The following is a 24,101-nucleotide window of genomic DNA, read 5'->3' as shown; positions in this document are numbered from 1 at the left end:
CATGAAATTGCAAGCCCAATAGCAAGGATTTTTAATTAATTTGTAAACTCTGGAGTCGTACTCTCTGACTGGAGAATTGCTAATATAATTTTTATTTTTAAGAAATGGAAAAAAGTGATCCAGGAAACTACAGGCCTGTTAGTTTGACCTCAATTATATGCAAGGTAATGGGACAAATTTTGAAAGAGAAAGTTGTTAAGGATATAGAGTTGAACAGTAATTGAGAGAAAGTGCAACATGGTTTTACAAAAGGTAGATCATGTCAGACCAATCTTATCTTTCTTTGAGAAGGTAACTGATTTTTTTTTTTTTTTTTTTAGATAAAGGGGATGCAGTAGATCTAATCTACCTGGATTTCAGTAAGACATTTGATAGTTTCACATGGGAAGTTATTAGTTAAATTGGAGAAGATGGGATTAATATGTGAAATGAAAGGTGGATAAGGAACGGGTTAAAGGGGAGACTACAACTAGTCATACTGAAAGGTGAACTGTCGGGCTGGAGGGAGGTTACTGGTGGAGTTCCTCAAGGATCAGTCTTGGAAACAATCTGACTTATTTTTATTCCTGATCTTGGTACAAAGTTAGCATGGTCTAATAAAATGTGTGGATGACACAAAGTTAGGAGGTATAGCCAATATAGATGAGGACCAGAAGATCATACAAGAAAATCTGGATGACCTTATATATATTCTTCTATATCTATATCTATATCTATATCTATATATGGAGGAATAGAAATGGGATGAGATTTAAAAGTGCAGGGTCATGCATTTTGGGACTAGCAACAAGAATTTTTGCTATAAACTGGGGATTTATCAATTGGAAGCGACCGAGGAGGAAAAAGACCTAGCTATATTGGTTGATCATAAGATGACTATGAGCCATCAATGTGATGCTGCCATGAAAAAGGCTAGTACAGTCCTGGGATGCATCAGGCAAAGTATACCAACACTTCCCTGTCTCCACTGGAAATATTTATACAAGGCACTGGTGAGACCTCATCTGGAATACTATGTGCAATTCTGGTGTCATGGTCTCACCCTCACTGGAAACTGGGGGGTTTCAAGTTGAGGACCAGCATGTATCCCCCCACCCTAAAATCCTAGGGTAGGTCTCCTTTTTGCTGCCACCATCCGGTCAATTTACGTGGGCCGGGACACCCCTGTTTTCCCCCTCCTCTTTCCAAAGACGTTCCCTGGGGAAACACAGATCAACTCACAGAGGGAGAAACCTCCCCGTCTCCTCCCTCCCCTCTCTGCCCGGAGATAAGCCTGTCTCACAACCGAGAGAGAGTTTCTTAGCCCCCTCCCCCTGTATCCACAGTAGAAGGGATTTAATCAAATCTTTATAGAAGGAATTTATTAAAAGAAAAACAAGAAAATGTACAATCTTTGAGTCCAAGCTGGACATTCATAGGGTATAACCTTACCAATTTCTGGAGAGAATCCTCCCTCCTTCTCAGTACAACCAATACAGGCAGGATTAAGAATAATCAATAACAAACACATAGAATTGCAAACATAGGATTATTAGATGAGGACACAAAGTACCTTTCTAATACTCACTATCTTAACTAGAAGAAATTAGTTCAGAAAGATGGAAACTTGCAGAAGACTTGATTAAAACATCTGGACCCTTGTAACTCCAAACGGCTAAGAACAACACACACAAGAACAGAGAGAAAGTTCCCTCCTAGGAATTTTAAATTCTCTTCCCTGATTGGTCCTCAGGTCAGGTGTTCACCAGGTACTATGTGTTAACCCTTTACAGGTGGAAACTTAACCCTTAACTAACTATTTATGACATCTGGTCTCATATGTTTAAGATGAATTTAAACTGGAACAGGTACAGCGAAGGGCTATTAGGATGAGCTGAGCATGGAGCACTGGCCACTTGCAGATTTAAACTGGTGTAAATGGTGAATTATCTGAATTGAACCATGATTTGAGGACCTCATAACTCAGCCAGAGGTTAGGGGTCTATTTCATGAGTGGAAGGGTGAGATTATGTGGCCTGCAATGTACAAGCAATGATCAAAATGATCCCATCTGACCTTAAAGTCTGAGTCTATTACCTCAACCCCTCTCCCTCCTCCCCAGTCGCATTTATAGAGTACTTCAGGTTGATGTGATTTTCCCCTTCGATTTAAACTCCATCAAAGGTTCAGGATAAATTCTGTTTACTGTGATTTGTTAACTGGATTTCTTCATGTTCTTGGTTTTTAGCAGTCAAACTGAATTTCCATATAAAAGTGTTTGTTTAGTTTCTCTTCTCTCTCTCAACATATGAGAGAGAAACACCTCTCTACCTTGCTGTCTTGGTAGAAGATGTTTGCTTCTGTTAAATGATTTCTGCATAATTTTGTGAGATTCATTTGCAAGCAGTGCTCTTTCCTTTCATATTAAATATGGTGAACTTGTACCACATCAGCAGTGTTCTGGTCTTATACTTCTCACATGCACATCTGCCTTTTAAACAACTAAGAAAAATCTATTTTTGTTTTTTAACTGTCACCCTACTATAGGACACACAAGTAAAAACAGAAATCGCTTCCCCTTGTAGTCAGAATTCAATGTTGCACTGCAAGGAGAAATATTAATTAATTTAATGTAACCACTGTTCAGGGCCACCCAGAGGGGGGGGCAAAGGGGGCAATTTGCCCCGGGCCCCGGGCTCCGCAGGGGCCCCCAAGAGAAGAGCGGAGGCTCCCGCCTCCGCCCCTCTCCTGGAGCCTCAGCGCATCAAGCGCCGAGTCTCCGGCCGAGCCCCTGAGCCCCGCCCCGATCCGACCCGCGTGGTGAGGGGGCGGGGCTGGGAGCTCCAACGGGGCCTGAGCCCCGCCCCGCTCAGAGTGGCGTGGTGAGGGGGTGGGGCAGCTGCCTCCGCTCAGCGTGGAGCTCCCAGCCCCGCCCCCTCACCACGCGGCTCTGAGCAGGACGGAGCTCAGGCCCCGCTGGAGACGCGCTCGGGTAAGAGGCTGGGGCTGGGGGGGGAAGCGGGACCCGCCGCCGAAGCACAGCCCAGTCTTCAGCGGCGGGGGGCCCCTTCTGTTCCGGGACCCGCCGCCGAAGTGCCCCGAAGGCCCGCGGCGGGGACCCCCCCCCCGCCACCGAATTACCGCCGAAGACCAGGCTGCACTTCGGCGGCGGGTCCCGTTTCAGCGGTAATTCGGCGGCGGGGGGTCCCGCCGCGGGTCTTCGGGGTATTTTGGCGGCAGGTCCCGGAACGGAAGGGCCCCCCGCCGCTGAAGACCCCGGGCCCCCGGAATCCTCTGGGCGGCCCTGCTACTGTTACACAAATGTATTAAAGTGCTTATTTTTTATTCATTTCATATGTATATGAAACAATTAAGAACACTTTTCAGGGATCAAATAATTTCTAGGATGCAGTTTGTTCTAATAGGCTTTGTTTTATCTTAATAATTCATGTTCAATCATACACAAAATTTGTGTATGTCATGGCAGAAGCATAACAAGTTGCACCTTGTGCAGATATTCTTAGTTGATTTACGAGTTTATTTTTCCTAATGAAATTAATTTGAAAGATTATCCCAGTTATATCTTAGTAAGAGAGACTTTTTTCTTACATCAGTGTAAAAAATATCTTCTGAAAATAATCCCAGTAATTGTTTGTTTGAATACAAATGGCAGCTTTTTTCATAAATTCCATAACCTAGCTAATCTGTTTACTCTTCCAAATATGTGGAACTATAGAGATTCCAGCTAAAAGAGACTAAACTTTTGTTGGAACAATTGTTAGCCAAATCAGGACTTTTGGTAGCAAAAGCTGAGAGTGCTTAATAGTGAGTGAGTAATGCAACAATATTTTCTATGAATAATCGGTCTTTTTTTTAATGCATTGGAACTGCTCCCACTTGGTTTTGTTTACTTTCCACAAACACTGGAATAATTGAGTTTTAGTGATAGAAATGTTAATAGAAAGTGAACTTCAGAGTCATATGCACATATATATTTTTGGAATCTGAGTTTTAAAGTCACATGTGCACCACATATTTGTGCCAGAAGTATTTATATATTCATCTGACCAGGGATCAAAAATAGTACCACATAAATGAGTTGACCAATCACAAGTAAAAAAAATGATTTTTGACTATTTATTGTCAATTCATAGCATAGAAATGGTTTAGGTTTAACCTGCATGGCTTAGGTGCTTTTGAAAAACCCTTCCATTTCATAACAAAAAATTTTAATCTGCTCATAAATGTTCCACAAGCAGAAAGGGAAGCTAAATTAATCAAATTATTTGCTGTGCCGCATTCATTCATTCAGCTTGAAGAGTGAGATACTTTTAAAGAACTGCTTCTGTTTTACTCAGTTAAGGGGCATAGTGTCTTCTAATTCCATGCACCTAACTAATATTAAGGTTGTACTTTGAGAAGAGATCATATTCATAAATGCCAGTAGATTGTTTGCTCTTCAAGGCGGGGACTGCATCGTCCCCTGTGTTTGGAATGCATGGGCTTTCCTTTTCCAACAAACAATAAGGGTAATTAGGATTATTTTTCAATTTCAATTAATTTTCAAAGCATAATTTTCTATTGAGCAAAATTATATATCTAGAATTTGCTTTTGTTTCTGAAACATCAATCAACCTGTTCAAAATTAAAATGCAAATTGATTTTAAATTTAGCTAGCTGCTAATAATCAAGAAATGTAACTGTAATATATTAAAGCCATGCATTTATTACCACTTAATGTTATCAGTACTGTATATTTTACTTTCATTGCATTTATCTGCAACGTCTCAGTTGGAAAGAGACTGGTATTTACATATGTCAGATTTGATTTGCATCATCATAGGGAGACATAGTGCTCATTCACTGTCAAGTCTTGCCTGGTTTACAAACTTTTCAATCTCCACTAGAAAATCTGCCACTCCTGATGTCACCTTTCCACACAATGAACTTCTGGGTTTTTCCTTTTTTCTTGATCTCAAGGCATTACTTGACAAGGGCATTTTGTATGTGGTTCTTGTAACTTTCAGTTAAATTTTGAAGGCCACTCTACACTGATTATTGGGAAAAACAAGGGGTGGTTGAGTTTATCTAATCTGTCAAAACATTTCATTGGATTGATAATACCAATGAGACATGATGGAGACTATAAAAGTGTCAAACCATGAAATCTAAATTATAGTTGCCATAGAGTGGGGCAGGCAGTAGAAGTACATGTTAACCTGATAGACACTGAAGAAAGAAGTGAAAACCATGGACAAACACACTTTTACTTCTAGGCTCAAGCCAGCAAAGCACTTAAGCACATGCTTAATGGAAGCACGTTTGTAATTTGTTTGATGTCAGATTTGATTACATACCAGTGTATAGTTAGGAATGTTCCTGAGTTCTTTGTTGGAGCGGGGTGTTTGTCTAGAGTTGTGATCATAACTTTTTAAAGCCTTTCTTCTGCTACATATCCATTTAACCTGCTTATTTCATTATGTTGGAACAGTACCTCCAGAAGCAGAACATGCGTTATGACTACTGGAGTTACCCTTTTTCTAGTTTCCAGATCATGGGTGTGAGAGAGAAGTAGGCTGACTGCAGAAAGACAGACAAGACAAGCCCGTTCAACAAGTAAATATAAGTACAGCTCACATGTGGGCAAAAAATTGTGGTCCATTGCACTTAGTGGCAAAACTCTCATTGACCCAAGTGGGATGGACTTGACCACAAAAATACATATTAAAATCTACAGTAGCTAGACACAGTACAACATTATTTCTCTTACATCAAAAGGGGTGGGGGAAGGAAACCAAGTGGCCACAGCTAGTGGCATTGAATTAATAACAAAATTTGTGCTGTCTGGTAGCTCTCTAATTGTCACTACAATTAACTAATAAACACTATTCCCAGCACTGTGAAAATTCCCATGGGAATGACCATGCTAGAGTAAGCAAAAGAAGCTGTGTTGGCTTCCCCTTAGTCAAAAACATAGAATATCCATTTTTACCAAATGGAAATGAACATCAGTATTTTCAGGCTGAATCATAGAGGCTTCATGGGACCAAAAAAAAAATACTTCATGAAACCCATTCTTAGCTCTCCTCAAATTTTCCTTTCAGTAAAACTTAACAATAGAGAAGTCTAGCAGCATAGCATGATCTGAGACAGGATGAAAAGCAAGTTCCAGAGTTATGTAGGCGCCACTGACAATGCTCTCCCTCCAGTCCAACAAAGACATGTCTGCTGGTTTTGAACATTTCTGATGTACTTGACTTCTCACTTTAAAAAGAAAGAAGATGTGACCCTAAGCAAAGGTAATGACCTTTGTACAAAACATGCCTAGTAAGGTATCATTTGAAATCTAATAACTTGCTGGTCAATAACATCATGGTGAAATAAATGTAGCAACATATGTAAACCTATGAATTCTCCTTATAAAATGTCACTAGCATATGCTCAAGATCAGATGCCCTTGCCTAGGTAAAGTTGCTCAATGGGTCTAGCCCAGACAAAAGAATTTAGTTCTTCGAGTGCTTGCTATGTCGATGCCATTCTAGGTGTGTGCGCACCCACGTGCACAGTCATCAGAGATTTTTGCCTTAGCGGTACCAGTGGGGTTGGCTGTAGTACACTCTCGAGTGCCACGCTCACGAACTCATACATTAGGCACTGCCAATCCTACACCCTCTCAATTCCTTCTTACTGACCGTGATGGTTGGTCGGAGCACTTTGTCGTGCATTGCAAGAGCATTAGCAGTTCTTACAATCAATTTTCTGTCTCTTTTGTTATTTGAAAGGTACTGAGACCTTTAAGTTAAGTGTTACAGTAATTATTTAGGAGTTAGAGTCCCAGCTAGGACTTCACCTCAGAGCGGGCCATGCCCTGTTCCCCAGGATTTAAGCCATACAAATCATGCAGCCTGCCAATGCCCATTAGCGACCCCCACAAGATCTGTTTAAAATGTTTGGGGGAGTCCCACAGAAAGGACAAGTGAAGGATCTGCAAAAACGTTTGCCCTTGAAGTCAAAAGGAGCAGGATATTCACTCTTCATGCAGGCACCGCCCTCGCCTTCTCCTTACTGGTCACCGACGAGGGTCAGTTGGCAGACTCAAGCATCTAAAGTTCTGCCCTGGACACCAGATGGGCAATGGTCCTAGCCTGAGGGAGAGGTCAACCTTTGCCTATAAAAGGCAAATCTCCACTGGCCCGCAAGACCGGCACAGCTTCTGCAGCGGCAGAGTGGAGTCAGGGGAAGTGACCCACTAAGTGACAGAACTGGAACCCATGAGGTGTACCTGTTATACCAGTCCTGACCTCCCACCATTCCTCCCAGGCCACATTAGACAAGCTGCCCCGGCACAGCTGGCTCCAGAGTCAGAGCATGGTGTCAAATCTGACGTGGTGACACAGCAGGCCCCGAAGTCCAAGGAGCCATCACCGGATGAGCAAAGGGAAGCTGTGCTTTCCCCTGCTGTGCAGTTATCTCCATCTCCGGACTAAGCAGTGGCTGGCTCCTCGCAAATGAGCAGCCCCCTTGATGACTTCAAGGAGTATCAGGCCCTGCTCAAAAGGGTGGCTGCAGACCTGAACCTGGAGATCAAGAAGCTAGTGGAGGAGTCCAACCTCTCTAATGCTATACTTTCCTCAGCACTGGCCAGGTTTATATTGCCCATCCACCCAAGGGTCCTTTAAAATTGCCAAGTCTGTGTTACAGACTCCCTCTTCCATCTTGCCTACCTCCAAGAAGGTGGAAAAGTACTATGTCCATGCAAATAGGTTTGAGTACCTCTACACCCACCCTCCAGATGGATTTCTGGTCATGTCTGCCATCAAGGAAAGGTACAGGCAGGGAGAGGTGAGTGGCAGACTGAGAAATAAAGACACCAACAGGCTGAATTTGTTTGACAGGAAAATTTATTCAACATCCAGCCTGCAATTTTGGGTATCTAATCATCAGGCCCTACTAGGCACATACAACTTCAACCGGTGGTCCTCCATTAGCAAGTTTAAGGAGGACCTACCACCGGATCAAGCCCAGGAGTTCACCGCCTTGGTGGACGAGGGCAAAGTGGTGTCAAGAGGCATCCTCCAGATGGCCTGGGATGCTACAGACTCTGCGACCAGGATAGTCACCTCCGCAGTGGTCATGAGGCACAGCTCCTGGTTACAGTCCCCTGGCCTGTCACAGGAGATGCAGTCTACATTTCAGGACCTTCCATTTGAGGGAGTAGAGCTCTTTCAGAGCTGAATAAGACCATGGAGTTATGCATTTAAGACTTCTATGCCACCCTCCATTTTCTGGGCCTTCACACCCCTCAGCAGGCTAGAAAGCCCTTCCATCCCTGCCGCCTCCACCTCCATCAAGGTCCTGGGGTATCCTCCAGTCCAGCTCCTACAAAAAGAACGGACACAAAGGATTTAAACAGCAGTACCCTTCATCCTCCCATTCCGCCGCCTAGCCTGGGTCTTCCAGAGGCCAAGAAAGCCAGAAGCAGGTATTTTGAGGATGCGTCCAAGGATGGTGCCCCAGTCACTTCCCAGGACCCACCCTGCTGCTCTTTCCTCAACTGCCTGCACCCCTTCCCGTCGGCCTGATCCAAGCTGACCTTGGACCATTGGATGCTCAAGATAATATCTTTGGGCTTTACCCTGCACAATGCATAGAGTTCATTGGAGTGGTCCGCAACTCTACTCAGGCCAGAATGTTCCCCCCGCAAAGGTCAGTTCCAAGCCATGTAGGACCTGATCTTGCGCATGCAAGACTATCCTTTCACCACTGCTCACGTGTGCTTACGGTTGTTGGACCACATGGTGGCCTACACTTACGTAGTCCGGCACCTGTGGTTTTGCCTTCAGGCCCCTACATGCGTGGCTGGCATCGCTCTATATCCCCAATAGGAACAGCACGGACCATGTGGTCAGGGTCTCAGACCACGTACAGTTGTCACTTACATGATTTGGAATCCTGCATCAGTGTTGGAGGGGGTTCCCTTCGTGGCTCCATCCCTGTCCACGACCCTAGTCTCCGATGCTTCTGACCTGGGGTGGGGAGATCACCTGGGCAATCTTAGTACACAAGGTCATAGGTCAAGTCACGATTGCTCCCTACACATCAACATCAGGGAGCTCAGAGTTGTCAAGCCTTCCTACCTCACATAAAAAGTAGGGTGGTCCAGGTCTTGCACATCCACTAATGTGATATATGCCATTATGTGCCAGCAATGCCTTTCTGCCATGTACATTGGCCAAACCGGACAGTCGCTATGTAAAAGAATAAATGGACACATCTAACATCAGGAATGGTAATATACAAAAGCCAGTAGGAGAACATTTCAATCTCCCTGGACATTCAATAACAGATTTTAAAATAGCCATTCTTAATAACTGTAGAGCTACAATTCATTTGCAAACTTAACACCATTAATTTGGGCTTGAATAGGGCCTGTAGGAAACTACAGAAGCAATTTTCCCTCTCTTGGTATTGACACCTCCTCATCAATTATTGGAAGTGGACCACATCCACCCTGACTGAACTGGCCTTGTCAACACTGGTTCTTGACTTGTAAGGTAACTTCCTTCTCTTCATGTATAGGCATAAATATACTGGCATCTGTAATTTTCACTCCATGCATCCAAAGAAGTGGGTTTTTTTTACCCACGAAATCTTATGCTCAAATAAATCTGTTAGCCTTTAAGGTGCTATCAGACTCCTCTTTGTTTGTTTGTTTGTTTGTTCTTTGTTTTTTGCATTTTAGCGGGCAAAACTCCAGTGGGAGTAGTAGTAGCAGGATACTTCCTTTTTGACAAACTCCATGTTGCCTACCTCACAATTGGAAAAATACTTTTGTTTTGGAGGTATGCTTCAGAAGAATCCATTTCAAAGGGTCTTTGGCCTATAAAAGAGAAGGTCAAAGAAGACCTCCAAGTTACCTTTTTGAAATGTATTCTTCTGAAGGATACTTCCAGACAGAAGTCTTTCACCTAATACGACAAAGGAACCACCTCTTTGATTTTTGTGGGGAGAGATGTTGACATGGGTTCAGTCAGCCATCTTGATGGAAATATGGTGAGGATTTTATCTTGAACCAAGTCTACCTTGTTAAATTAGTTGCTAGAAAGCATTTTATCTTGTAACCATTTCTGACTTGTACTCAAAATGTATCTCTTTGGAATGAAATAAAGTAGCTTTATTTTTACTCTAAACCAATCAAGTTCTGTGTATGAACTGAACTGTTTGGTAAATCCAGTTAAGATAGCAAGTTATTAGGTATTGATTATTTTTAAAGGGTCAACAAACCTTAACATTCCTCTGATTCTCCCAGGCCAGGGCTGCACATTTCAGAACCCATGTTTTACGAAAACACAGGGTTGTGGATAGTGAGGAGCAGTGATGAGCTGCCAAAATCTTAACAACCGGTTCCCTACTGGGTCTTTGGTGGCAGGTCCTTCATTTGCTCCGGGTCTTCAGCAGCACTTCGGCAGCGGATCCTTCAGTGCCACCGAAGACTCAGAGCGAGTGAATGACCCGCCGCCAAAGTGCCGCCGAAGACTTGGAGTGCTGCCCAGTGAGTAAGCCCCACTTGTTTTTTTTACATGCTTTTTTTTTAAGTTCATCCCTGCCAGGGCCCTGTCAAAACTGTTCAAATCGGGCCCCACACTTCCTAAAGATGGCCCCGCACATTGGGGTTGCAAAATTGTATCAGGGACCAGGTAGGGAAGGCTGTGCCTCCCAAAACAGCTGTCCTCCCCATCCAACACCCCCCATGTCCTGCCCCCCTCAGAACCTGCAATCCATCAACCCCCCCTGCTCCTTGTCCCCTGACCACCCACTCCCAAGACCCCCACCACCCTAACTACCCCCCTGGTCCCTACTCCCTACCCAGCTCCCTGTCCCCTGACTGCCCGACTCCCTCCACACCCCTGCCCCCTGACAGCCGCCCCCCGAAACTCACTGTTGATTAATAGCTGACTGCATCTTCAAATGTAATACGTATGTAGCCAATAAGTCAGATTTAATAGTCTTTATTGGATTCTGATATTTATTGCAAAATTGAACTAAGTGCATTGATGAAGCAGTTTTTACAAGCACTAGTATGAATTGAAGCTAGCAGTTACATTCATTTAATCTTTGTGCTGTGGATATGATGAAAAGCTTGGCAAGAATTGAGACAGTAGCCATGGCAAATGTTACAGAACACCATCGTGGGGCAGGGGATTGTATAGCTACTGCCAGTGGCTGTAAACAAAAGAAATTATGTTTTAACAGTTACCCAGGGAGAAACTAGAGTATTTCTATTATTATACAAACAGGTCTTAAAGTCATTGCCTTTCTTCCTGATATGTTAAAAGCAATTACATTGATTAATAAAATTCAAAGACAAGTTTTGTTTTTCCTAGTCACAAAGTGTAAAGGACAGATCTTCGAATGCTGGGTGATAGTCTTACCATTATCTCTCTAGCTATTTTTCTATGTAAAACAAGTTACATATTTAACCCTGTCTGAAACAAAGAGACAGATTAACATGAATAGATAATATAGGCTTTAAAAACAGAACTATAAACTGGAGAAAATGAGGCAAAAATAGAAAGGAAATGTAGAGGAGAGGATTTTGCTAGGGGAACAGCTGCAATTATTTAGAACATACAGACAGGCAACTCACTGCCACCCTGGGATCCCATCCCTCTCCCCCCCAGCCTCGTCACCCCACAATTCCTCCCCCCACGAGCCTCGTCATCCCCTGATTCCTCTCCCCCAAGCCCCGTCACTCTCTGATTCCTCCCCTCCCCTTCTTATCTTGGGCTCCACAGGCTGTGAGATGCAGTCTGATTGCAGCAGCGGTAGCTGCTGCTGGGAGACAGGACACCTCGGCTCTGTGCAGCTGAAGAGCCGAGAGTCCTTTGCTCCAGCGCTACCTTCCCCCAATTTGCCCCGCAGCCCCCCGATTCCTCCCCCCGAGCCTCGTCACCCCCAATTCCTCTTCCCCCCCCAGCCTCGTTACCCCCGGATTCCTCCCTTCCAAGTCTCATTTTACCTTGGGTTCCCGCAGAGTGATTGAATCAGGTCGGCAGGAGAGCTGCAGTTCGATTCAATCAGCCTGCCCGAGCCCAAGGTAAGACGAGACTCGGAGGGGAGGAATCGGGGAAGGGGAGGAATCTGGGGGTGACGAGGCTCAGGGGGGAGAGGATCGGGGGGCTGCGGGGCAAACGGGGGAAGGTAGCGATCGGGCAAAGGACGCTCTAGCTGCACAGAGCCAGGCGTCTTGTCTCCCAGCAGCAGCGGCGGCTGCTGGCTGTATGCTAACCCTAACAACCGGTTCTAAACCGGCTTCTAAATTTAGCAACCGGTTCCCGCGAACTGGTGCGAACCGTCTCCAGCTCACCACTGGTGAGGAGTCACCTGACCAGTTGTTAACCAAGAGTAATGAAAACCAGTGGAAGTCTGTGCTGGCATTGAACAAGGACTTCCTAATACACAGCTATAGAGTGCATGCTTGTTGCTGACTATGGGCATCCCATGCAGCGAGCTACAGTAGGAAGGCATTGAGAGGCACTCAGGGTAATTGGTGATACAATTCTTCACTGGTCCGGATTGCATCTCAGAATCTAACAGAAGTCCTGCTATTTTTAATATAAGGGATATTTTTAAGAAAACGTGACTAGACTCTTAGCCTTTCTGTTCTTCTCACCCTCTACCCCCAAATCTCCATGCATCCACATCTTGTTACTGCAGTCTAACTGGAAAACAAAAGCATGTATACCTTTTCTGAGTGATGGTTCATTACAGATCTATATGCATGTGAAATACATTAGTGAAGAAAGATCTACAGATGTGTTTTAAATAAATTCAACTTATTTTCTGACTTTGGAAATTTCATCACAATTTGAAAAACATGACATTATCTGAAACAGAACACCATATAAAATGCAGTGTACTTTTGCATTCAAAAGATTACATTAGTTCATTAAAACTGAATTCACTAATCGACTCTGGCAGCAGTCAGTTACATCATCTAAATGTTTTTGGTATATTGAACTGGGAGCAAGATATGTACTTAAACAGTATATGCAATTTTTCAGCATCTGAATAGGCAAAAATATAAACCCTTGCAGGATAGCCCATTCTTTTCTGGGTTGAACATTGTTAGCACTAGAGTGAATGAGTCCTGGAGGAAAAAAAATGTGTGCCTGTTGATTATTTTATTCTTTGTGAAATGTATTGGTCTCCGTCCAGTTCCTAGAAGATAGATGTCAACATCACACACATTACCATCAGTTATCAATCCTTTTGACAGTGCTAGAAGTACTGTGCAATGTTCTGTGGATAAACAGAAAAATCCTAGTTTGCAGTACAGTAATCTAAAACATCATAAGTATTAAACTTACTAGCAACTGTAAATTTAATGGGGGAAGCCATTAGAAATGCAAATGATCAGGGAGAAAAAAAAAGGAAAAAAAAGAAATTGAGCTTTTTTCAGAACATGTGCAGGCTCACAAAACTTTCTAAGACACAACTGTTCCAGTAGCCTCTAGCAATGGAAACTTTCAAGTGAGATTACTGAAGTGAGATGATCAGAACAGAAAAAGTTAAACATGTTCCAGCATTAATTTTTTTTATTTATTTTATAGTGCCTAGGAGCCATAGTCATGGACCAGGCACTGTACAAACTCAGAACAAAAAAGGTGGCCCCTGCTTCAAATAGTTTCTAATATAGATAAAACATGAGGTAAGAGGTGGTTACAGTGTGGAGTACAACAAAACAGTTAGACAATATTGGTCAACACAATAAGTGGTAGTCTCAGCACACCAATGGCCTATTAAGTATATGTAGCCATCACAGGAGATATGGAAAAAGGGGTTTTGAAGGATGATGAGGTAGCTTTGCAAATGTTAATAGGGAGTTTCTCCAAACTGTGAGGGGGCATCATGGGATAAAGGATGAAGGCATCTGTTTTGAAAAAATTAACAATTGGTGATGGAGGGGGATTAAGGGGAGGGGGGTGTCAACATTTTGATACTGATTGAGAGATGCTAGCTAGTATAGGATTAGGCCCTGAAAGGCTTTGAAAGTGAAAACTAGCATCTAATGTTGGATGTGATAGAGAAGGGGGAACTGTTGGAGGAATGTTAAGAGACATGACATAAACAGGTTAAGAGAATGATCTTTGCAGCAATATTCTGAATGGATGCGAGTGACGCAAGACTCATTTATCAAGGCTAAAGAAAAGCATATTGCGGTAACAAGATGTGAGATGTTTTTTTTTTAGCCATGTGTTTTTAGCCACGTATGTCTTTTGAAAGTTTTCAGTAGAACTGAGGTCAAAAATCTTGATACTGAACAAATAATTATTGGAAAATGGAGGGAAGTGTTTGAAAAGGGCAAATTCTGGGTAAATACTACAACGTTAACAAGCAAAAGATTTGTTGTACATCTGAATATTAAAAATGTATAGAGAACCTTCAAGACATCTAAACTACTGAAGGTAATCAATGACTTGATTTAATTTGAGCATTTTTTGTTTTCTTTCTCCTCCCACCCACAACCCAACAACCTGGAAAAGTAAGATCAGACAAGCTTGTCTTGTGCAAGAAACAGGAGTTATTTTCTAATGACAACATATCATGCCTCTACAGACTTTAACAAGATGTTTAATATTCCCTAGTGGAAAACACAAACTAAGAGCTTGGACCATGTTTAACAAATCCTGTACTGCAAGATGTAGTAGATTCCAGATGTATGATCCCTGCTATATTTAAAGGAGCAGTATACCTCTGGATGAACACTAGCCTGGATCCACCCTTACAAAGAAGTACCTGTAAATGTCAGGAGAAAGGGCTGTGGTGAAGAGGAAAATTCTGGAAGACTTCTCTTGTGGAGAACATTCATTGGGGGTTAGGGAAAGTTCCATTTAAATTGACTAAGCCATGCTTCTTTCACTTGAACAACCAAATCCCATAGTATCTGAATGAATCAAATACCATCTGTATGGAGACACTGTGAACCCATTGACTTGTGGTTTTTGTCTTTGAATCTGGCCCATTTGAAAGTGAAACAGGCAAATTTTCACTAAAAATGTGATGGTGTTTTCAAGAGGAAAAATCAGATATTTAAAATTATAAATTTGTGCATGAACATCAGGGTTTGCATTGAACCATGCTTGGCCACTGTATAAATCCATGATACATCCACACCTTGAATACTGTGTGAAGTTCTGGTCCCCTCTCTCTCTCTCTCTCTCTCTCTCTGAAATGGAAAAGGTACAGAGGAACAATAAAAATGAGTGAGCATATGGAACAGTATGTACATGAGGAAAGATTAAAGACTCCGACTGTTCAGCTTGGAAGAGAGACAGCTGAGGGGCGGGAAGATATGAATCATGAATGGTGTGAGGTACTAGTTACCCTTTCACATAACACAAGAAGTGGGGTCACTCAATGAAATTAAAAGGCAGCAGATTTAAAACTAACAAAAGGAAATACTACTTCACATGACGCAGTCAACTTGCGGAACTCATTGCCAGGGGATGTTGTGAAGCTCAAAAGAATAACTGGGTTCAGGAAAGAATTTGATACATTCATGGAGAATAAGTCAATCAGTGGGTATTAGCCAAGATGGTCAGGAATGCAACCCCATGCTCTGAGAGTTCCGAAGCCTCTGACTATCAGATGCTGGGACTGGAGGATGCAGGATGGATCCCTGGAGGATGGGGAATTTCCCTGTTCTGTTCATTCCCTTTGAAGCATCTGGCATTGGCCACTGTTAGAAGACAGGATATTGGGCTAGATGGACATTAGTCTGACCCAGTACAGATGGTCTTATGAGGAAAAGCATGCCACTTTGTGGAGATATGATACAGAGAAACCATTTTGAACAATAAAATTACTTGTCGTAAAATTGCCAGCTCTTTTTTATTTATTATTATTATTTATTATTTGCTTATTTCAACACACTGCTACAAATGAGTCCTCCAGTGGAAAGTACAAAAGATTCTCCATAATTATGGACCTCTGAACACAAGCTTGTTTAGGTTTTGTCCCTTCTAATTTAAAATCAATGTGTTTTGTTTTTTATTCCTAAACAAATAAGAGGCATGTAGTGTCATTCAAAAATATAGTACACTTAAACCACCAATAACACAGGCAGAGTTGCTCCTGTTGTTGTAAGGGTGCTTATGATTAAGGTTTAAAGTGACTGAAAATACTATCTTGAGGTTCCCTAGTTCTTAATCTTGAAAAATAGCTCTATCAAATTTGCAGCCTTGACAAATGAAAACATTTTTGGTCAGTTGTATGTGGCTTTTTTTTTTCTGGCTGCTTAACCTTATATCTGAAAATAAAGCTTTCGAGTTTGCTATCAGCATTAACACTGTGGAATCAGAATGTATTTTCCTGTTCTGTTGAGGATGTGTGGGACAGAATAGAATCCAGCTTACTCTAACATAGCTATAATGACACTTCTGTACTTGCCAGAAACTGGGAATTGGCGACTGGGAATAGATCACTTGATTACCTGTTCTGTCCACTCCCTCTGGGGCACCTGGCATTGGCCACTGTCCAAAGACAGGATACTAGGCTAGATGGACCTTTGGTTTGATCCAGTAGGGCCATGCTTATGTTCTTATGACAGTAGTAAATACTTGACTTTGTCAGAAACCTGAGGAAATATAAGAAGATTAGAGATTGTTAGAATCATATATGCAACAGAAAGTGGTTAATTTATCAAGGGCAGTTTTCTGACCATAACCATGCTTTTAAAATTGACTCTTGTAACAAACTTTTTGTGTATATTTAGAGATGAACTCTTCTGAAAGAATAAATGTAGCTAGCAAAATTGAACTCTAAGAATAAATAGTATTTTTGTTTATGAACTAGTTTGTCTTATTCTTAATCACAATGCTGATATGGAATAATTATATTCACATAAGTAGTACTATTGAATAAGACTTGTTTGCATGAATTAACTACTGGAGGATCAGGCCCTTAGCCTGGAAATGTTTCCTTGATCATCACCTTGGATAGACAAAATGTTCATTGCATACACTGATATGGAACTACTGTGAGTCAGAAGCTCCAGAATTGGGTTTTACTCATAACAATTTGATTTATGTCACAATATACCAGGAAGGGGAACTTCCTTTAAGTTGGCTATTATGTTTCATAGCTAAAATCTTTTTTTTAAACTATATCTGGAAATACATCTCTCATATATCATAATCTTTCATCAGCTGATTTTGAAGAACATTTTTGGGACAGACAATATACTGTATCATAGAGAAAAGAGATAAATACAGTTTTTAACTCTGATAGGCTGGTGGGTGTTGCTATTTTCTATATCTTTAAAATCATTGCCTCTCTGAGACAAGAATGGAGGTGATTCAGACATTTAAATGTACCATAATTATTGCAATTTTATCAATTTTAGGAGGAAGCTATACTTGGGGCAAGCAATTCTGCACTTACAAGAGCTTTTTACTTAGCTGTATTTTTGTAGCACTGCAATGCCTTTTTTTATATGAATTGATTTCCATGAATATTTCTCATCTTTTATAAAGCTTTAGCTTTCAGATAAATTAATTGCCTATGATTCTGCTGGAACAGGCAGTCAGGATTTATAGCTCTTATCTTCTGATTGTACATAACCTGTTTGTCACCATGCTTCCTCTATGCTACCTTATTCCATTCAAAAGCCTATCACTGCTTGAGAAATTTACATCTAATCTCCCATCACCTCTCAATCGTAATGCTGTCTTCTGTCATCTGTAATCCACTCAGGCCTGTCTAATTCATTCTGTGCTGCTAAAACATTTCAACTAAGTACACTGTCTATATTCAGAAAGAGAGTACTACCTTATCCTTAAAGGGTTTTCAGAAATTCTGAAGATGATACATATTTTTTTCTTCTTCTATCCTTCATGGAAGGAAGTGAAGAAGAAAGGGAAGGCGTGTGTGTGATAGCACGAGAGAGACTGACTGTATTTATATTCATTTTTGTGAAGGCCATAAACTGTAAAGGTATTTTGTATGCCTTTATCTCTATATTTGTAATCAATGTAATATTTAAGCATATTACATAAATAACTAAGTTACCACTTTCTCGATAGAAGATAAAAACAGTCTCACACTTTACAAGTAAAATCAGAGTCTTAGTTTTGTGAGGACCATAACTTTATATAAATTTGTCTGTAACGTGTGTGTGTGTGTGTGTGTAATATGGACTCTATTCTACCTGATGAGGTGGGAAGGGCACAATGGAGACTTCAAGCAGCTTTAGCACTTTCACATATTTCTGAGTTAGCCATGAGTAAATCAATAGACTATTCCACTGAACACGTGTTTCTAGTGAGGTCCCACAGGGATTGATTCTTGGTCCTTTATCATTTAACATTTTTATTAATGCACTGGATGGAAAACTTCAACACTGAGTTTGCAGATGACACAAATTGGGGGGAGCACTGAATAATGAGGATATGTCACTGATTCAGAGAGATCTGGATTTCCTTGTATGCTGGCCTTATGCAAATAATATGCATTTTAATATGGCTAAATGTATATATCTAGAACAAAGGCTGTAAGCCCAACTTAAAAGATGGGGGACTCTAGCTGGGAAGAAGTACTCTGAAAACGATTTGGGGCTCACGATGGATAATGCAACACTCTGGCATTATCCTGCATGAGCAGGGAATCTCTAGTACTAGTTAGGAGGTTATTTTATTTCTGTATTTAGCACTGGTGCAACTGTTGCTGGAATACTGTGTCCATTTCTGGTTCCCACAATTGAAGAAGGACTTTGATAAATTAGAGAGGGTTCAGAGAGAAGCCACGAGAATGACTAAAAGATTGAAAATATGCCTGGACTCAAGGAGCAAAATCTATTTATCTAACAAAAAGGGTTAAGGAGCTACTTGATTAGTCTATAACAGAGGTTCCCAAACTCAGTTCATGGCTTGTTCAGGATAAGCCCCTGGCGGACCATGAGACGCTTTGTTTATCTGAGCGTCGGCAGGTATGATTGCTTGTAGCTCCCAGTGGCCACGGTTCACCAGTCACAGCCAATGGAAGCTGCGGGAAGTGGCACGGGCTGGGCCTCCGCTTCCTGCAGCCCCCATTGGCTTGGAACGGCAAACTCCGGCCAGTGGGGGTGATCGGTAAAACTTGCACATGGTGCAGGTGGACAAACTGTCCCGGCCCGCCAACAGATTTCCCTGACGGGCTGCGTGCCAAAGGTTGCCGATCCCTGGGCTAGATTATCACAATGGGCTCTTCTGGCCTTGGAATCTATGAAGCAAATGTATATTAAGATGCACTTTGTCTTTATATTACCTTCCTGAAAAACATACTGCGCACATAGATAATGTTCCTCCTGTAGAACTCGAAGTGTGGATGGGTGAAGAATCATTTACTTAGTCTTAAGACTAACTATTCTTTTTGTTTCTTCTTTTTTTTAATTCTGACTGCAGTGAGTCAAGGTGGGGATGCAGTCACATCTGACATGTGTCCTGATCCTGGAATTCCTGAGAATGGGAAGAGATCAGGCTCTGACTTCAGGTAGGAACTGTGTGTGTGTTGAAGTGGAAGGGGCTTTTAGGTGTAAGGTAAACTACAGATAAATGCAGTTTGCATAAAAGCTACAAAAGAGGCCATTTCTGAAACTTGCTAGAAGAGGCTCCAATTCTTGCAGAATTTGAGTTCTGTTTCCAGGTTTCTGGGGAAATACAGTTCATTATGCTGGAGATTTTGTAGAATATATCTAAGTGTCCTCATTGTAAATGGAAAGGAACAGTGTCAGCACCCGCAACTTGGTTTTTGCTAGAAGTTAGAATCAAGTAGTGTCCTCCGGGTTTTAAATGCTCCTTAGCAACACAAAAGATTGATTATCATTCAATGGATTGTCAAGAAATATTGTACTTCCCACTTCTGCTTCACAAAAAAAAATAAAATAAAATAAAATAAAGTTACTACTTCAAAAAAGCAGAAGGAACTCTCACAAACACTAAAAAATGCTTTTAACTCTGATATATTAGTGACACTGATAAGGACTTTATTTGCTTTATCAGTCTATCATAGGGCATCCCCTCCTGGAGCACCCGCTGTGGCAAGGCCTCTATCAGCTTCAGATACCATTAATGCCCAAAGCCCTACAGGCAGCTCAGGAGATCCTAGTGCTTCTGGTGCCACTCACACTGGCTCTGGCAGTACCTTGGTCTTGTCTTGGGACCTCTGCATAAACTCCCACCTCAGTGGCATTGTTCCCTATCTTATGGGACGTTCCACCACCACTCACCCGCCCGAAGCCATCACGCCTCAGAGCTAGAGAGGCAGGCTCAGCAGAGCCCTGTTCGGTCCCTGTAACTTGGGCACTAAGAGCAGGATTCAAGGCGTATCTTGCCAGTAGTCTGGGGCAGACACCCCACCGGCAGGATCACAGAGACCAACCCCTTGCGTCGCCGAGAGCTCAGTACAGATCCCGGGACCAATTGGGGGACTGAAGCCACCAGTCACCTGACCGCCATCATTGGCCTCCAAGATGGGTACTGCCACGTTCAGGAAGTTCCTCCCAGAAACCAGCTCATGATAGCTCCCGGTCCCGCTCGATGTCCTGTTACCAGTCGGGTAGCATAAGGCTTAGATCACAGAGTTTCCAACACCGATCTGCTGAACACAGTCTGTCCCTGAGGCCACAACCAAGACATTCGTCTTCCTCATTTGATCTACCTCTAGGAGCAGTGACCAGCACGGGTCAGATAAGAGCCGTTGCTTTGACCAATCCTGGTCACATGGTAGTGACTGCTCCGGCCATAGCTCCAGCACAGAGCAGGGCTCCCTAACTGTGGAGCAGCCTCTGTTGCCTGTGATGCCGCCTACATCATCAGCACCAAAATTTATCCCATGGCTCCAAGCACAGTGGCCGGCACCATTATACTCATGGAAACCCTGGGGGTTCACCCAGCCTTCTCAGGCTGCCCGCTTAGTGTCGGGAGCCTCAGACAGGACTAAAGAACAGGAGTACTTGTGGCACCAACATGCCCAACAAAGAAAGTAACAGAATGCCACTAGCCATCACTTTCAGCCCCCAACTAAAACCGCTCCAGCGCATCATCAAGGATCTACAACCTATCCTGAAGGACGATCCATCACTCTCACAGATCTTGGGAGACAGGCCAGTCCTTGCTTACAGACAGCCCCCAAACCTGAAGCAAATACTCACCAGCAACCACACACCACACAACAAAAACACTAACCCAGGAACCTATCCTTGCAACAAAGCCTGTTGCCAACTCTGTCCACATATCTATACAGGGGATATCATCATAGGACCGAATCACATTAGCCACGCCATCAGGGGCTTGTTCACCTGCACATTTACCAATGTGATGTATGCCATCATGTGCCAGCAATGCCCCTCTGCCATATACATTGGCCAAACTGGACAGTCTCTACGTAAAAGAATAAATTGACACAAATCAGACGTCAAGAATTATAACATTCAAAAACCAGTTGGTTCAGCATGCTCATGAACCTAATAGTGGGTCCTCTCTGGCCTCTGCCCAACCAACCAGGCCTGTTGTCATAGGACCACAGTTGGCTCTTACATCCCAACCTCGCGTCCCTCCAGCTCTCAGCATGGGTGCTGCATGGCTGAACCCGGAGGAGCAGACCTGTTCGGAGGAGGTCCAACAGGTCCTTCTGGAAAGTAGACTGACTTGCCTGGCCAAGTGGATGAGGTTCTCGCACTGGGCAGCTGAATGTGGCATCTCCTCCATACAGTCTGTCTTAGACCACCTGCTTCATTTGACGAACCAGGGCCCGGCATACACTTCCATTAGAGTGCATCTCGTGGCCATCTCTGCTTTTCACCCACCGATCTGAGGCCAGACTGTGTTTTCCCATGACATGATGGTCAGATTCCTGAGAGGGTTCGAGAGACTCTTCCCACAGGTACAGATCCCTGTCCCGCAGTGGGATTTTAACTTGGTCCTCTCTAGGCTCACGGGCCCGCCCTTTGAGCTGCTGGGCTCCTGCTCCCTTTCCCATCTGTCATGGAAAGTTGCTTTCCTGGTGGCAGTGAAGTGGTGAGATGAGTCTCTGAGATTAAAGCTTGAACCTCAGAACCACCATACATGATCTTCTACAAAAACAAGGTTCAGCTGCAGCCCCAACCAGCCTTCCTGTTGAAGGTGGTATCTACCTTCCATATGAACCAGGACATCTTCCTCCCAGTGTTCTGTCCCAAACCAGACAAGACCAGCGAAGAAAGGCATCTTCATGTGCTGGATGTCTGAAGGGCTTTGGCTTTTTCCCTAGAATATACCAAGTCTTTCCATAAGTCAACTCAGCTCTTCATTGCTACAGTGGATAGGATGAAGGGCCTTCCAGTGTCCTCACAGAGGCTTTCCAACTGGATCACCTCTTGCATAAGGACCTGTTATGACCTGGCAGGGGTCCCGCCACCACCAATTGTCAGAGTCCACTCGATTACAGCTCAAGCATCTTCGGTGGCCTTCCTGGTGCACATCCCTATCCAGGACATCTGTAAACCCACAAAGTGGTCCTCTGTCCACACATTCATGGTGCATTATGACATCACTCAGCAGCCCAGAGACTATGCTGGGTTTGGCAGAGCTGTGTTGCAATCTACACATTCATGAACTCCTACCCAGCTCCAGGGGTACTGCTTGGGAGTCACCTAATATGGAATGGACTCGAGCAAGCACTCGAAGAAGAAAACACAGTTACCTTTTCCATAACTGGTGTTCTTCGAGATGTGTTGCTCATGTCCATTCCACAACCCACCCTCCTTCCCCACTGTCAGAGTTTCTGGCAAGAAGGAACTGAGGGTGGGGGGAGCCAGCAGTGCCCCTTATACCATGCCATGTGGGCACTACTCCAGGCGGTGCCAGATCCGGTCCCCTACGGCTAGTGCTGAGGGAAAAGCTTCTGGCCCTGGTGCAAGTGGTGAGCATACACACTTAATATGGAATGGACATGAGAAACACATCTTGAGGAACACAAGTTATGGAAAAGGTAACTGTCTTTTTCAGTATTTCTTTAATACATTTCCCCATTGATATATTGGAACTGCAATGTACATTGTTTTTATTACTTTCATCTAAATGGTCCAATTTGCCTCGCTAATCAATCCCTATAGTCAAAAGTGTTTCAACAGTTCTTTAACAACTCAATACTCATTAGTGCTACAAGTTATTGAACAAAGAAACTACCCTATAGTATTCCCTGTATAATTTTCCTTTTAGATGGATAAAGGCTAATTGAAATGTGTACTGTGTAAGAAGTTTAGGGCAAGTTTTCTACCAGTATAAATGCATGCTTCTCCTCTAGACAGTACTCAAAGGAGATCATGTCTAGTTTTTGTGCTACCCTGACTAATATAAGGCATTAAATCCTCCTGCAGGGTATTGGGTTCCACGCTGTATATGAGTATAGTAAGGTTCAGCAGCTGCCCAGGTCAGAAGTGATTCACTTGAAAGGTCATTGTGTCCCCTCAAATCAGAGGGGAGAGTTTCACAAAATAGGATAATATTAGCCCTTGCATTTCCTTTTTCAAGACGTGCATATGGTCCCTGGGCTGTTGGGTGAACGAGATTAGGAAAAACAAACGCTCCCCCAAAGGCATAGTACACACTTAATGCATGTTGAGGGCCAGTTTTGTCTTGTAATTTGGTAGCTTAACTGATGAACTAACTGGACCTCAATTACTTTTTTCTAATTAAAGTGTCTGCTAACTACTATTTAGGGGTCTAGACACACATTTGCAATTTAGTTTGGGATCCAATCTGGGACCTGACATCTGAAAAGTAATTTATTTCAAGGAATTTAGAAAAGACCAATGTGACTAATACCTTGGTCTTAAATAGTGCCTGTTGTACCTGGGGCGGGAATGAGCAGTTAGGAAAAGACAGGAAGTAGAGGATCATGTTGGAAACTTTAAAAGTATTTTAGATAGAGAGAGATCTCAATATCTGGGAAATATCCTTATAGTCCAACTGTTAGCACAAGCCCTGCTATCAGTACAACCCATGTAATGCAATAAACCAGTTGTGCACTTTCTGAATGTCCAAACTATTAGCCTATGATATAAGTAGTATGTTGAAGTGCATGGCCATTAAAGTGGCTTGTGT

The 24,101-nt window shown here is 42.9% G+C and overlaps 1 protein-coding gene across 1 annotated transcript in view; it reads left to right on the top strand.

Moving 5' to 3' along the window:
• CSMD1 (CUB and Sushi multiple domains 1) overlaps positions 1–24,101 on the top strand; it is a 1,651,174-nt gene that overhangs the window by 978,650 nt on the left and 648,423 nt on the right. Inside the window, exon 9 of the mRNA XM_045010124.1 lies at positions 19,422–19,509. Coding sequence (XP_044866059.1) covers positions 19,422–19,509 — 88 coding nt within the window. The remainder of the gene's footprint in view (positions 1–19,421; positions 19,510–24,101) is intronic.

The sequence above is a fragment of the Mauremys mutica genome, chromosome 3, assembly GCF_020497125.1.
Source record: "Mauremys mutica isolate MM-2020 ecotype Southern chromosome 3, ASM2049712v1, whole genome shotgun sequence".
Classification (NCBI taxonomy): Eukaryota; Metazoa; Chordata; order Testudines; family Geoemydidae; genus Mauremys; species Mauremys mutica.
This window is presented reverse-complemented; position numbering and strand designations above follow the sequence as displayed.